We start from the raw sequence: 14,604 nt of genomic DNA on the forward strand, positions 1-14,604 counted from the left end.
CAAGAAGAGCTTGGTACCCAGAACTCCAAGAAATGATCTCAGAGGACCCATGGCCTCTGCCGCTCAGACAGGACCTGCTGCAGCAGGGGCCCTGTCTGTTCCAAGACTTACCGCGGCTGCGTTTGACGGCATGGCGGTTGAACGCCGGATCCTGAAGGAAAAGGGCATTCTGGAGGAAGTTATCCCTACGCTAATTAAACCTAGGAAAGAAGTGAACGCAAACCATTATCACCGCATATGGCGAAAATATGTTGCGTGCTGTGAGGCCAGGAAGGCCCCAACGGAGGAATTTCAGCTAGGTCGATTTCTGCTCTTTCTACAGTGAGGGGTGACTATGGGCCTAAAATTGGGTTCCATTAAGGTCCAGATTTCGGCTCTATCGATTTTCTTCCAAAATAGAACTGACTTCACTGCCTGAAGTTCAGACTTTTGTTAAGGGAGTGCTGCATAGTCAACCCCCGTTTGTGCCTCCAGTGGCACCGTGGGATCTCAACGTGGTGTTGGATTTCCTGAAGTCGCATTGGGTTGAACCACTTAAATCCGTGGAGCTAAAATACCTCACGTGGAAAGTGGTCATGCTGTTGGCCTTGGCGTCGGCCAGGCGTGTATCAGAATTAGCGGCTTTATCATGCAAAAGCCCTTATCTAATTTTTATATATGGATAGGGCGGAATTGAGGACTCGTTCCCAATTCCTTCCTAAGGTGGTATCAGTTTTTCATGTGAACCAACCTATTGTGGTGCCTGCGGCTACTTGGGACTTGGAAGATTCCAAGTTACTGGACGTAGTCAGGGCCCTGAAAAATATATGTTTCCAGGACGGCTGGAGTCAGGAAAACTGACTCGCTATTTATCCTGTATGCACCCAACAAGCTGGGTGCTCCTGCTTCTTAGCAGACTATTGCTCGCTGGATCTGTAGCACGATTCAACTTGCACATTCTGCGGCTGGACTGCCGCACCCTAAATCTGTACAAGCCCATTCCACGAGGAAAGTGGGCTCTTCTTGGGCGGCTGCCCGAGGGGTCTCGGCTTTACAAATTTGCCGAGCTGTTACTTGGTCGGGTTCAAACACTTTTGCAAGAGTCTACAAGTTTGATACCTTGGCTGAGGAGGACCTAGAGTTGCTCATTCGGTGCTGCAGAGTCATCCGCACTCTCCCGCCCGTTTGGGAGCTTTGGTATAATCCCCATGGTCCTTACGGAGTCCCAGCATCCACTTAGGACGTCAGAGAAAATAAGATTTTACTCACCGTTAAATCTATTTCTCGTAGTCCGTAGTGGATGCTGGGCGCCCATCCCAAGTGCGGATTGTCTGCAATACTTGTATATAGTTATTGCCTAACTAAAGGGTTATTGTTGAGCCATCTGTTGAGAGGCTCAGTTATATTTCATACTGTTAACTGGGTATAGTATCACGAGTTATACGGTGTGATTGGTGTGGCTGGTATGAGTCTTACCCGGGATTCAAAATTCTTCCTTATTGTGTCAGCTCTTCCGGGCACAGTATCCTAACTGAGGTCTGGAGGAGGGTCATAGTGGGAGGAGCCAGTGCACACCAGGTAATCCTAAAGCTTTCTTTAGTTGTGCCCAGTCTCCTGCGGAGCCGCTATTCCCCATGGTCCTTACGGAGTCCCAGCATCCACTACGGACTACGAGAAATAGATTTACCGGTGAGTAAAATCTTATTTTTTTTTGCTATTGTGTGTTTACTTTTGTGTGTTTTGATACTTCTATTTGACAGGCCCCTTGATACTAACAGAGATCTCTGCTGTAGATTAATATACCATGTACTAATACGTTATTACATCAGTACCATTAACAATGAGGGTGTTTTTAGTATAAGCGCCTTCTCTGCTCTGCTGTGTTACCATCAGCCTGTCAAAATTTTCCAGTGTAAATATGGTCAGTCACATTTTCTGTTTATTGCGAACACATTTCTAATTATTTGTTCAAAAATAGCGATTGTCAATTTTCAGCTCATTAATATCCCTTGTCCTCAACACATTTTGATCTCTACAATAATTCAGTGACATTAAGGTAAGAACGGTTCATATAGAATCAGTGTGCTGGCTCTGTATATGTGGTCATTTTATATGTCATTATTGCTAGTGAACTTGTGGACGGATGACCTGACTTTCATAGTTTCTTAATAAGATCCATGATGCAGTTATATATTATGGGGCCATTGTTGAAATATTCTCATATTTTGACTTTGATGTCTGTAAACAAATGTAGTGAATTTAGTTAAATTAAGCAGCTCAGTCGGCTCTCTGTCAGAGTTCCCAGAGGTCATAGGTCACCTCTCACCCCAAGTGTTTGGGAGTTGGCATAGCTAATACAGGAGAATGCAGTGCACTCACAAAAAATGGGGACTTTGTGTGTTAATTCCCGCTTATCAGGGAAGAATTAAATGAGCTAATACCATTTTCATTTCATTAATTAGCCAACTGGTTTATGAAATGGTTTTAGTCTGTCAGAATCATCATGGTAATCCCCCTGTGAATAAATCCACCTAATAATGTCCCAGTACGAACATCCTCTCACATCCCTTCTCTGCCTCAGTGCAGGCTGCAGCATACTTTCTTTTTAATCCCAAATCTCTGGATCGCAGTCACTTAAGCTCCTAGACATTAAGTGCTAGAAAGAAAAAATATATATAAATGATTCTGATGTGACATACAATTGCAAAGGAGACAAATGGGAATATTCTGTTACAGATCAGCTGCAGTGCAATCTGGGTCTGCTTATACAGTACAGAGACATGTGCCAAGATAAAAACAAAAAACGGATAATATTCTAAGCAAATAAACTCTTGTCATTGCAGCACAAAATAATCCAAACATGAGAACTATGTTGTGTTACTAGGTTACAGGCCCTGGCTGTTGGGAGTGTTCCTTGCTCCTTTCCACTTTTTGTTTCAGGGATTTAAGAAAGGTCAATTTGGGATGACCGTCATTGGTTTGCCCAGCTCCAGGGATCATCCCAGCCCCTCTGTTCCCAAGATACATGTTGAAAATTATGTTGAAACGGCTGCTTTAGCTGCACACGCCTGATATAATTCTCAAAATGGGCCTAATTCAGACCTGATCGTAGCAGCAATTTTGTTAGCAGATGGGCAAAACCATGGGGGTCATTCCAAGTTGTTCGCTCGTTGCCGATTTTCGCTATGCTGCGATTTGTTGCAAATTGCGCATGAGCAGGGCGCATGCGCTTAGTTATTTAACACAAAACTTAGCAGTTTTGCTGTTGTTTGTGTGGCGCTTTTCAGTCGCACTGCTGTTTGTTAAATGATTGACAGGAAAGGGGTGTTTCTGGGCGGCAACTCAGCGTTTTCCCGGCGTTTGCAAAAAAACGCAGGCGTGTCAGGGAAAAACGCGGGAGTGTCTGGAGAAACGGCGGAGTGGCTGGCCGAACGCAGGGCGCGTTTGTGACGTCAAACCAGGAACTAAACGGACTGAGCTGTTCGCAATCTGTGAGTAGGTCCGGAGCTACTCAGAAACTGCTAAGAATTATTTAGTAGCAGTTTTGCTAATTTTTCGTTCGCTATTCTGCTATGCTAAGATACACTCCCAGAGGGCGGCGGCCTAGCGTGTGCAATGCTGCTAAATGCAGCTAGCGAGCGAACAACTCGGAATGAGGGCCCATGTGCACTGCAGAGGGGGCAGATATAACATGTGCAGAAACAGTTAGATTTGGGTGGGGTGTGTTCAAACTGAAATCTAAATTGCAGTGTAAAAATAAAGCAGCCAGTATTTACCCTGCACAGAAACAATATAACACACTCAAATCTAACTCGCTCTGCAAATGTTATATTTGCCCCCACCCCCCCTGGCAGCGCACATTGGGTGTCATTCCGAGTTGATCGTAGCTGTGCTAAATTTAGCACAGCTACGATCCTTCACACTGACATGCGGGGGGATGCCCAGCACAGGGCTAGTCAGTGACGGCCCCTCCCCGCAGAAGTGCAAAGGCATTGCACAACGGCAATGCCTTTGCACTTCAAGAGTAGCTCCAGACCAGCGCAGATTTAGCGTGCTGGCCGGGAGCTACTCGTCGCTCCCCGGCCCGCAGTGGCTACGTGTGATGTCACGCAGCCGCCACGGCCCGCCCCCCAACGGTCCGGCCACGCCTGCGTTGGCCAGACCGCTCCCCCTAAACGGCGGCTTAACGCCGCTGACCAGTTCCCTCCCGCCCAGCGACCGCCTCTGCCTCATAGGCGATCGATAGGCAACGACGGCTGCCATGCGCCAGCGCACTGTGGCGCCGGCACATGCGCAGTTCCGACACGATCGCTGCGCTGCGACAAACTGCAGCGAGCGATCGGGTCGGAATGACCCCCATGGTTTTGCCCATCTGCCAACAAAGTTGCTGCTACGATCAGGTCTGAATTAGGCCCAATGTTTTCACTTAGATACAGGGATAGTTGCACAGCTAAAAAATTGATGGAAGCAATAATAGTTGAATGTAGAATATATGATATGTATAAAAAAAGTGATGCTTTTACTCTTTATTAGGACAGTCCCTGTATTTCCTCCTCCTCTAAAATAAAAAATTAAACTTCCAGTGAATTCTTATCATCCTACAAAGAATGAGAACATCCCTCTGCAGATTCCATCACCCTCCCACACCCAGCCTACACACTGCTCTCCAGTCCTTTACACAACACAGTATGACATCTGGAGAACCAAGCAACCACAATAAAGTGGTGCCATACCATAAACTGTACGGCAACAAAGGATCTGACTGCCAGATAGCTGGGGACACAAAAGGATATCAGAATCTTAAATGTGCAACACTTTCCACCCATCCTCCTGTTGAATCTGCATAAAGTGAAATAAATGAAAATAAATCCTAGGGGGAAAATGTAATATCCTGCGAGATACAGCTATTGCAAGAGACTGACCATCTCCGTGTGTTTACTAAGCACAATATAGTATGTTTATGTTTCACAGGATACAGGGCCTAATTCGGATCTGATCACAGCAGCAAGTTTGTGATGGGTAATGGGCAAAACCATGTGCACTGCAGTTGGGGCAAATATAACATGTGTAGAGAGAGTTAAATTTGCTGCTGCGATCAGCTCTGAATTAGGCCCACAGATGGGAAGACATTTATACACCCATCTCTGTCATTATCATACACCTATATACATCCTGTTGGGGAAACTGCCAGCTCCACAGGGCATATTTTTAAGACTTGCTACTGGCTTAATTTACAGAGACATTCTAAATATTAGAAGCCTGCTACTACTCTACAGTGTGGGCACGTCTGTTCCCTGCAAAGGTGTGCAGGCAAATCTACACTGCACTACTCTAGGACCTTGCTCTGTGACAGTGTCACCTGCATTTGCCGCTACACACACAGCCACCATCTGAGTGAGAGACACTGAAGGCCCATTACCCACAGGGGTAATTATATACCGAAATCAGTGGCTAACAACTTCTAATCCCGGAAACGACTCTCTCACAGGGGCCCATTTATCAATAATAACAATACTCAATGTGATCTTGCCGCAATAGTAGCACTCAGAATCGCTTTGCCGTTTGCGATTATTGAGCATCCACAGGGACAGGTGCTCCAGTTTCTGCGATGTGCTCAGAGTGGTAGCAGGGCTCCTGCGCACATATGGCGGCCATTGTCAGGGAGGGTGCCAGAAAAACTATTTGATGGCTAAGTTTGTGATCTAAATCTGACAGCATTGCATCCCCCATAAAAACCTATGGGTGTTGTTGATGTTGTCGGGAGTGGACGGATTGCAGTAGATGTCCCTCCTTCATACATGGCGGTGACACTAATTATTTGTGGCTGACCCCGTAATCGGGTGTTTTTTTGGGGGGGAATAATCGGCAAATATTTAACAATAAATGGGCCCCATGATACACTGACAATGGAGAGACATGGATTCACCTATACTGAAAGGGTCGACAACAACAGAAACATGGGTGAGATCATCCTTTTACTTTTTGTTACTGCAGCACTTTCCTTTTAGTTTGGGGTACCTCCAATTTTTTTGATCAGACTGTCTCATCGTGTAAGAAGTAAGCTCTGGATATACATGTTTGGATGAATTTATTTGTAACAGCATTTGGAGATATAGAAAAATCTATGCGAGATACACTGTTATAGATTTAGTTATCAACAAACGGAATACATACTATATCCCGGCGGACATCCCGACAATGAAGATCCCGACATCAGAGGGGGTAAGTATCTCTACCCCCTGCCCCCCTGTCCGCTACACTAACCCTAGCCTTGGGGGGATGGTGGCTAGGGGTAACCCGTCCGGGGGGTTGTCAGCTACGGCTAACCCTCGGTGGGTGGCAGCTAGGGCTATCTCCCCCCCTAGTGCCTAACCCTAACCCCCCATGTACCTAAACCCCCCCTTCTCCTACACACACCCCGGGCCCTAACCTGTACCCCGATACTTACCTTCGGGATGTCGCCTGTCTGTGATTCAGCGCCGATCTCGTGAGTGGTGACGGGATTCCGTTGTTGGTCACATGGTAAACGCATCCCCAACAAACATACTTTTTTGTGTTTTATTGTTCAGTTTATTAAATTGTTACATGTTTTAATCTTTTTGAGCTTTAACTAAGCTGTTCATTTATAAATACAGAATATCACAAGTGTCACTTACCCCCCCTCGTTCTTTCAGTTCTGTTTGTAGAGCCACATTTCTAACTAGTAACCTGCTATTATCTATTCTGTATAAAATTATATATCCACAACATATATTTACCATTTACAGTCATGGAGTGCCCAGTATGGTGTGTATACACTATATTTTCTTTTACCCGTAGTTACCCTGAGTTGTGCACGCAGGCCCCAACAAATGCACAACCTGCTAAAAAATGACAAGATCTGTATGCAGAATTGTGTGCAACGCTGAATCGGGGCCTGCCGTCAGTCACAGTCTTTCTGAATGGGACGTTTTGTGCAATCATATGTTTGTGTGTCGCTGGATATTAAGAACACAGTAGCTGCCACTATCGCTATTCATCATCTTTATGATGCTTTGGTATACCGGGACTAAACACTGTGGAAATACTACTGCATGCATTAGATGTAGACATAACATTGTATGTGTGCAGATATGTCATTACTTGTCTTTATATTGGTACATGTAGCACTGTATATGTGATGATACTGTTTTATAAGTTTACAGGATGGATAATCACAATTTGCTACATTTCTGTGTATTTGTGTGTTGTTCGACTGGTATGACAATGTAAAAATAGATGTATCTATAAAGTGATATCCCCTCCCTGAGGTTTAGAAAATAATGTGTCCTCTGTTGTAGGAAATGCATCTGCTACCAAAAGCCCCTTCCCTACATGATACTGTATAACGTTGGACCATTCACACTAGAATTATATCCATCCTCTTATCCTACTGTATGGTTTTTTTTTTTACACTTTGGGCTGTATGTAATGAAGTCTGAGATCACCAAAGGTGCAGGATGCAGGCCGAACGTGAAAGTTTTTTTAAAGAGCCAGTCACTTGCAAGGCATGGTTTTGACTCGTAAGTGATTGGCCCTTTAAAATAACGTCCGCGTTCAGCCATCATCCCGCACCTCTGTCGATCTCGGACTTCATTACATCTCGCCGTTTATGTCTGGTGATAAAACCAATCTAGTAAATGCATTATTTGTTTTTCTATCAGTTTATAGTATTGAAAATAATTTCCTAATATGTTGTATTCTTAACAGGGCAGAGTAAGTTGTACTGGAAGGCTGATGGTACAGGCGGTGAACCAGAGAGGACGAAGTACCCGCACACCCACATCCCAGCCCCACATTAGGAGGTTTGTTAAATGTTATTTAATTACTTTATCAATCATTATGGATGCTCAATACAAGAAAGAATAACTAAGGACTTGAAATGTAACCAAAAGTAATGTGTGAATACTGGGAGTATCTTATATATTGGTCAGGTTTTCACTAAAGCGTTGTAGATAAAATGTTTCAGCACAGTAACAAAACTGGTCTGGCCACCTGCTGAGGATGGATGGTGATGTACTGAATGAATCCGGCAATTGGAAGGTTCTTGACCTTAGTATGGACAAGAATGATACTGTCATACTGTATATACCAGAGATTGGGATGGGGATAGGAAAACCCAGTGTACTGTATCTGAACACTCAACTGATACAGATTGATTGCTGCTATATAAATAAATAAACATACCCAAATACTTACAATAGGATGGATGGTGATGTACTGAATGAATCCGGCAATTGGAAGGTTCTTGACCGTAGTATGGACAAGAATGATACTGTCATACTGTATATACCAGAGATTGGGATTGGGATGGGGATAGGAAAACCCAGTGTACTGTATCTGAACACTCAACTGATACAGATTGATTGCTGCTATATAAATAAATAAACATACCCAAATACTTACATACATCTCTATTAAAATAGTATAATTATTTCTGACATAATTAAAATAGTAATTTAAATCAGCTCAATAGTTACCGTAAAAATTACATTTATTTAGCAATAACTATTGCATAGAATATTAGGTAGTGCAGTTGAATCTGCACACTTTATGGCATGCACATAATTGGGGTATGTGCCATAACATGCTTCCACTGGAGAACGTTTCAGTTTTTAAACCCTATTATTAGTGGAACATTTCTAAGCAGCCATTCTGGAGATCCACTATCTCACAACAGGTGTGTTATGACTTGTCGACAGTTCATCAGATTGTCATGAAAACGTCAACAGAGCTGAACTGTGAGCATGCTCTCTATGTCGACAGTGACCATGTCTAGTCTCATAATTTGTCAACATGATAAACTGTTGAAATACTGTCCTCAGGGGTCTAGTGGTCTGTTACCCTCTCCAGACGGCAGCAGTGGCTCCAGCATCTTTTTATGGGTCCCAGCGTGTGAGTAAATTCCGGGTCAGACCTCCGATGCTGCAGCGTTCCGGTGACTATTTCTCCCCCTAACCCTCCTCCTAGTGCCTAACCCTAACATTCCCCCGCTGCCTAACCCTCCTTCTCGCAGCCTACTCTTAACCACAGGCATCCTGAAACTGACATTTACATGGAGACATTTTAGACCTATAAAGACACCTAGAAAGGGTCATTAAAGAGAGCTTAGAATTAAACACTTCTTACTTCTAAGGAACGATTACCATAATATATGGTAATCATGCAATATGACACAGTGACGTCACTAGGAAATCTTCTCTGTGATAAGCAGCCGAAGGAAAAACAGAAGAGACTTGAATCAGCAAACAGGATACAGTTGTTTTTCCAGTGTCTATACGATGCAGCTCACATTGAATCCATGCTTGGTGACTATAGTCAGAATAACTGGCTGTCTCTCCTGCTTTATAAAAAACAAAATGCAAAGTGAAACAATATAAGAAGTTTGAAACCAAGAAGACTTGTAATCAAACAGCCCTTACAAATCTGAGGTGACTGTAATATCTATAATAATGTACAATATGTTTTTTCTTTTCTTACACAGGTTTTTGTAATGTGCACTGAAGTATTGACATAAGAACTCATCACCTATGAGCAGTAACATCAGACTAAGGTGGTCATTCCGAGTTGATCGCTAGCTGCATTTGTTCGCAGCGCAGCGATCAGGCTAAAAACGGCAGTTCTGCGCATGCGGCGCAATGCGCATGTGCGACATACGGGCACATTGAACAATGCAGTTTTGCACAGGGTCTAGCGATACATTTCAGTCGCACTGGTTGCCGCAGAGTGATTGACATGAAGGGGGCGTTTCTGGTTGGCAACTGACGGTTTTCAGGGAGTGTTCGGAAAAACGCAGGCGTGCCAGGGAAAACGCAGGCGTGGCTGGGCGAACGCTGGGCGGGTGTGTGACGTCAAATCCGGAACTGAATAGTCTGAAGTGATCGCAAGCGCGGAGTAGGTTTTGAGCTACTCTGAAACTACACCAAAATTTTTTGCAGGTGCACTGAAATAAAAATGTTTGCACTTCTGCTAAGCTAAAATACACTCCCAGCGGGCAGCGGCATAGCGTTTGCACAGCTGCTAAAAACTGCTAGCGAGCGATCAACTCGGAATGACCCCCTAAATACCTTATCATCACTTGTGTAGTCTAAAGAAAAATATTGCCATACTGTGTTTTTCCATCACATATCTTATTAAAAATATACTTAAGCCCCGTGCACCCTTGGCGATACACTAGACGATATGAAAGATAATCTTTTTTAAAAGATCTATTGTTCATATCGTCTAGCGTGTATGCCTGAATGATGCGCACACCCGCAGGTCGTTCTCGGGCAGGCATTATCTACCGAACATGCAGCTCAACTTTAACTATATCGTTATATCGAGGAGTGCGGGGGTTGACGTCACTGAACGATATTGTTCAGTGTGTATGCACTGGTGATCTCCCCTAATTAGCAATCAGCAAACTAGCGCTGATTGCTAACTAGGGGAGGTCGCCCAGCTTTACAGTAGTATACCCCAACTCTATTAGCCAATTCAAAGTGTGGTACATGAATGGGTTATTTTACGTGAATGCAGGTTTGGAAAAAAAAAACAAATGAAAATGGGTCTGGTGAGGTACAGAATAACTCATTAGGTGGTTAGAGAGGATTGCGTGCATAGTCACATACTGTACGTTTTTACAACACACAGGTTAAGAAATTATAGAATACTTCTCGCCACTGTTAAAATTGTGACTTTATGCTATACGTAAACCTTCAATACGTAACTATGGGCTATTGACTGATGAAAGGAACACTTGGTAGACACAGACGATATTAAAATTCCCTGTGAGCTTTTGAGTTAATTTTTTTTTCCATTACTTCAAATATTAAAACATTATTCAGACATGAAGTGTATATCCTGCACATAGTATGTATCACAAATTATTTATATGGCGTCTTACCACAAGACTTTGAAACAATATCCTGGAATATTTTTGTGTAAACTCATGGACTTTTGGCCACCCAGCATTTTTGGCTGATGGCATCATAGTCTAGCACTCAGATTGTAAACGGCATTTCTGTGGAAAGAAATAGTGTTACATATTTTTATTTCAGACCACGATCTCGGTCAAGGGATAGCGGAGATGAAAATGAACCCATCCAGGAGAGATTTTTCCGCCCTCATTTCTTGCAAGCTCCTGGAGATCTTATTGTTCAAGAAGGAAAGCTTTGTAGGATGGACTGCAAGGTAAGGAACTTTCCATGAATCAGGGCTAAGGACAGTTACAGGAATACCTCATGTGTTTTACCGCTGAGTCATATTCATGGTCTTAAAGGGAAGCTCCTCCTCACAGAGTTCATCTGTGCAGGCAGTTTTGCTATTCTCATATCTAACACAAGGAAAATAAACTAAACTGCGTGGACAAAAGAATTCTCTAAAGATAGATTTAAATGCATACTGACTGCTAAATGACAGCTTATTGCCTGGAATAAGTTGTACTTACTCAGTGGCTCATGCGGGTGGGAGTTTGTGAGTACCCAGAAACTCCCCCTTAGGGACCAATTTATTTTCCCAGAGACGGAGACAGTCTTATCACTGCACTGGCCGCCAGGCCCTGGTAATAGCGGGCGTGGCTCAAAAAGGGGGCGTGATGATGCCAGTTACTATAAAAATATTATATTGTAAAACCGTTGCGGGGCCGCACGCTCCACGGGGGAGGGGGGAGTGGATTTCACCCACTTCCTACCCTACTTGAACTGGAAGCGCGTCCCACATCCCATGCCAGTGATATTTTATGAAGATGACGGCCACTAGAGAGCAAAGATAAAGTCTTTGCTTTCTATGTGCAGCACCTTTTTCCCAAAGAGATCACCTGAAAGATGGCGCTGACCCCGTCGGCCACAGCACAAGTATACTGGAGGGTGTTGGGGCGGGGGGGGGGGGGGGGGTTTAACGAACCTGAGCCCCCGCTGGGTTTTTCCTGGGTCAGTTGTACAGATGGCTGAGGGAGCTGCTGCCCATGCCAGCAGCAGACGCTCCATTCACATGACATCTGTTATCTGACTGCGGTGGCCAGTGTCCTCCACGCCTCCCCTTCTCACTCCTTGGTATGTGTAAGTATGCTATTTGCGTGTTGTGTGTGTGTGTCTGCATGTGTGTGTTAGTATGATGTGTGTGCAGTATTTATGATAGATAGATAGATATATATATAGTGTATGTGAGGTGCAATTAACGCTACAACCTTAGAATTCAATGAATAAACAAGTAAATAAACAAAGTGCAATAAACAGTGGCCACTTATTCGTGGTTAGCCAATCGTATGATAAAACACTCCAAATATATATAGTGGCAGCAGCCAGATTTCATGTTAGTCCAATTTCCAATAAGACAAGTTTAAAATGTTCTTTGATGGTAATCAGCTCCGCCTTCAGTGTTTACAAATCAAAACATAACTGTTCATACTATCCAACAGTGACAGTCAAATACGCGTACCAAACAGAAGAAGAGCATTAACTTGTAGTAGTGTCTTTATGAAGTCTTCCTTAGTGTCACTCCTCCTCCCACCGTCGTTCAAACGGTATGTGATATTTCACGTAAGTAGAGGATGGAGACAGTATATCAATAAAGTGCACTTCGTAATGTAAAGTGACTCTGCGCTTGCATGCAAAAAAAGTGCTAGAGTGCTTAGTGTGCAAAAAAGTTAAGAGTGGCACCTTGTGGTAATATACTTATTTACCAAGCAAAAAAGTGAAGCAAAAAATCCACAATTTGACTAGTAAGGTTCTGAGATAACACTCACTTTTTTAGAATGTCATATGACCAAATGGAGTCCTCAGAACTGTCTGTCAAACAGAAGGCCTTAAAACCAAAAAAGCTCCTAATAGGGGAGAAAGCTTCTGATAGCGTAATATCGTTTTTTACACATTTATTACACTCAACAAAACACAAACATTAAAAGGGACTCTTATCAATTAAAAAAAAATGTATAAGCTTACCTGCATATCACGTGGCAGAGCGCAGAACCAGAGATTAATGTCCATTTGGTTTTATTCCCACTTGTGGGACACCCACAAGTGGGAATAGTGCCTGACAGTCGGCATGCCGACTGTCGGGCTGGTAAGTGGGCGGGATCCCAGTGTCGGCATGGTGACCGCCGGGATCCCGAGCTCCGGTCACATGACTGGATCCCATTCCAAAGTGTGCTTCTCTAAGTAAATGTGTCTTTGATGCTTGGAGCCAGCCTGAAATGGTGGGCCTGGTGCAGAGTTGAACAGTGTGTGTTGGCGGTGCGAGTCTTGCGTGTGTTCACATTCCCAGGAGGCAAGTATATGTAGGTCATACACATGACAAGCACATCTCCATTTGAAGAGCTGTAACTAGGCTGCATTGGGGCTTCACTATGTAGGTAACATTTCAGTGAGGGTGTGTCATTGCTATGCAGAGTTGGATGTAAGTATAAATGTGCCGGTTGCCAGGGGATACATATACTTGTTCAGCTGCTGCAGAAGATTGGCAGCAGAATGCTGTTGCCAGTATACCCACACAGTTAAAATGCAGCTTAATGCATTTTAGATGTTAGCAGTATAACTATAAACATGCTGCTCTACCAGCATGTGTACAGTTATAGTGGGGCCGGCATACCGCTTCTGATCTCCTGCATGTCGTCATTATAGATGCCGACAGGCAGAGAGCAGAACGTTTCCAGGCGTATATTTTGCATCAATTACACGCGCCCGATTTCCATCCAACTCTGCATGACATTGATCATTTACCATTCAATGCAGACAGCCTATTGCAGCTACTGGCTGCCTTGCTGTGCTACTATCCTCTGATTTCTGTTAGCATTCACAAGTGCTCTGCCATCACCAGTCACAGGAATACCATCCCAGTGAGTCACCGATGATGACTACCATTGTAGTCTGGAAGTTCACACATTCTAGGGTATTCAATTATCCGCAAATTCGCGGCAATTTTTCGGGCGAAATTTTTTTTTTTGCGGCAATCGGGCGAAAATTGCCGCCAAAATGCTCCGTTTTTCGACCTATTTAATTCCAAACGAGTTTCACGTGAAAATTCTTGCCGTGAAAAGTGCAGGTGAAAATGGGGAAATCAGCCTGTACCCCAAAAAATGCTAAACTAACATAGGAAAACAGAAGAGAAGTGTGTTAGAGATCACATTAGAGAGTTTTTGGGGACTTAAATTGTGTGAAATGGCTGTTATATGCATTTTTTAAAAAATGCAAAAAAATGATAGCTAGCAAAAAATTTTGAGCAAAATAAATACTCTCATTAAATTTGGGGTGCATGAAAATGGGTATAAGTATATATTTGGGTCATTTTAGGATACTTTAAAAAAAAAAGTGTAAACAGACCGATTACTCCCATCTGCAAGCCTAAAAAACACGTGTCCCACTCATAAAGCAACCGAATATACCTGTCCCATACCTTGAACCCCAATTTCCATCACTTTATACTTTTTCACCCCAAAAATGACATGTCATTATTGGCCAATTAAAAATAATTAAAAACTTCAACGTGCCTAATTAGTTATTAACGGGGGTGTCCCAATGAGTTCTGCACCATATCCAAACATTTTTACCTTAAAATAGTGACTTTTCCCAACTTTTCACCTGCTTCAGAGTAGGTGAAGTGAAATTAGTGAAAAAATTATCACCGATAAAT

At 43.4% G+C, this 14,604-nt stretch overlaps 1 protein-coding gene across 3 annotated transcripts in view; it reads left to right on the forward strand.

Annotated features, from left to right (window-relative positions):
• Window positions 1-14,604, forward strand: part of PALLD (palladin, cytoskeletal associated protein) — a 759,036-nt gene that overhangs the window by 692,864 nt on the left and 51,568 nt on the right. For all 3 annotated transcript variants that reach the window (XM_063920614.1, XM_063920615.1, XM_063920616.1), the window contains 2 exons: window positions 7,708-7,802; window positions 11,037-11,169. In XM_063920614.1, the coding sequence (XP_063776684.1) occupies window positions 7,708-7,802; window positions 11,037-11,169 (228 nt within the window). The remainder of the gene's footprint in view (window positions 1-7,707; window positions 7,803-11,036; window positions 11,170-14,604) is intronic.

Source organism: Pseudophryne corroboree, chromosome 1 (genome assembly GCF_028390025.1).
Source record: "Pseudophryne corroboree isolate aPseCor3 chromosome 1, aPseCor3.hap2, whole genome shotgun sequence".
NCBI lineage: Eukaryota > Metazoa > Chordata > Amphibia > Anura > Myobatrachidae > Pseudophryne > Pseudophryne corroboree.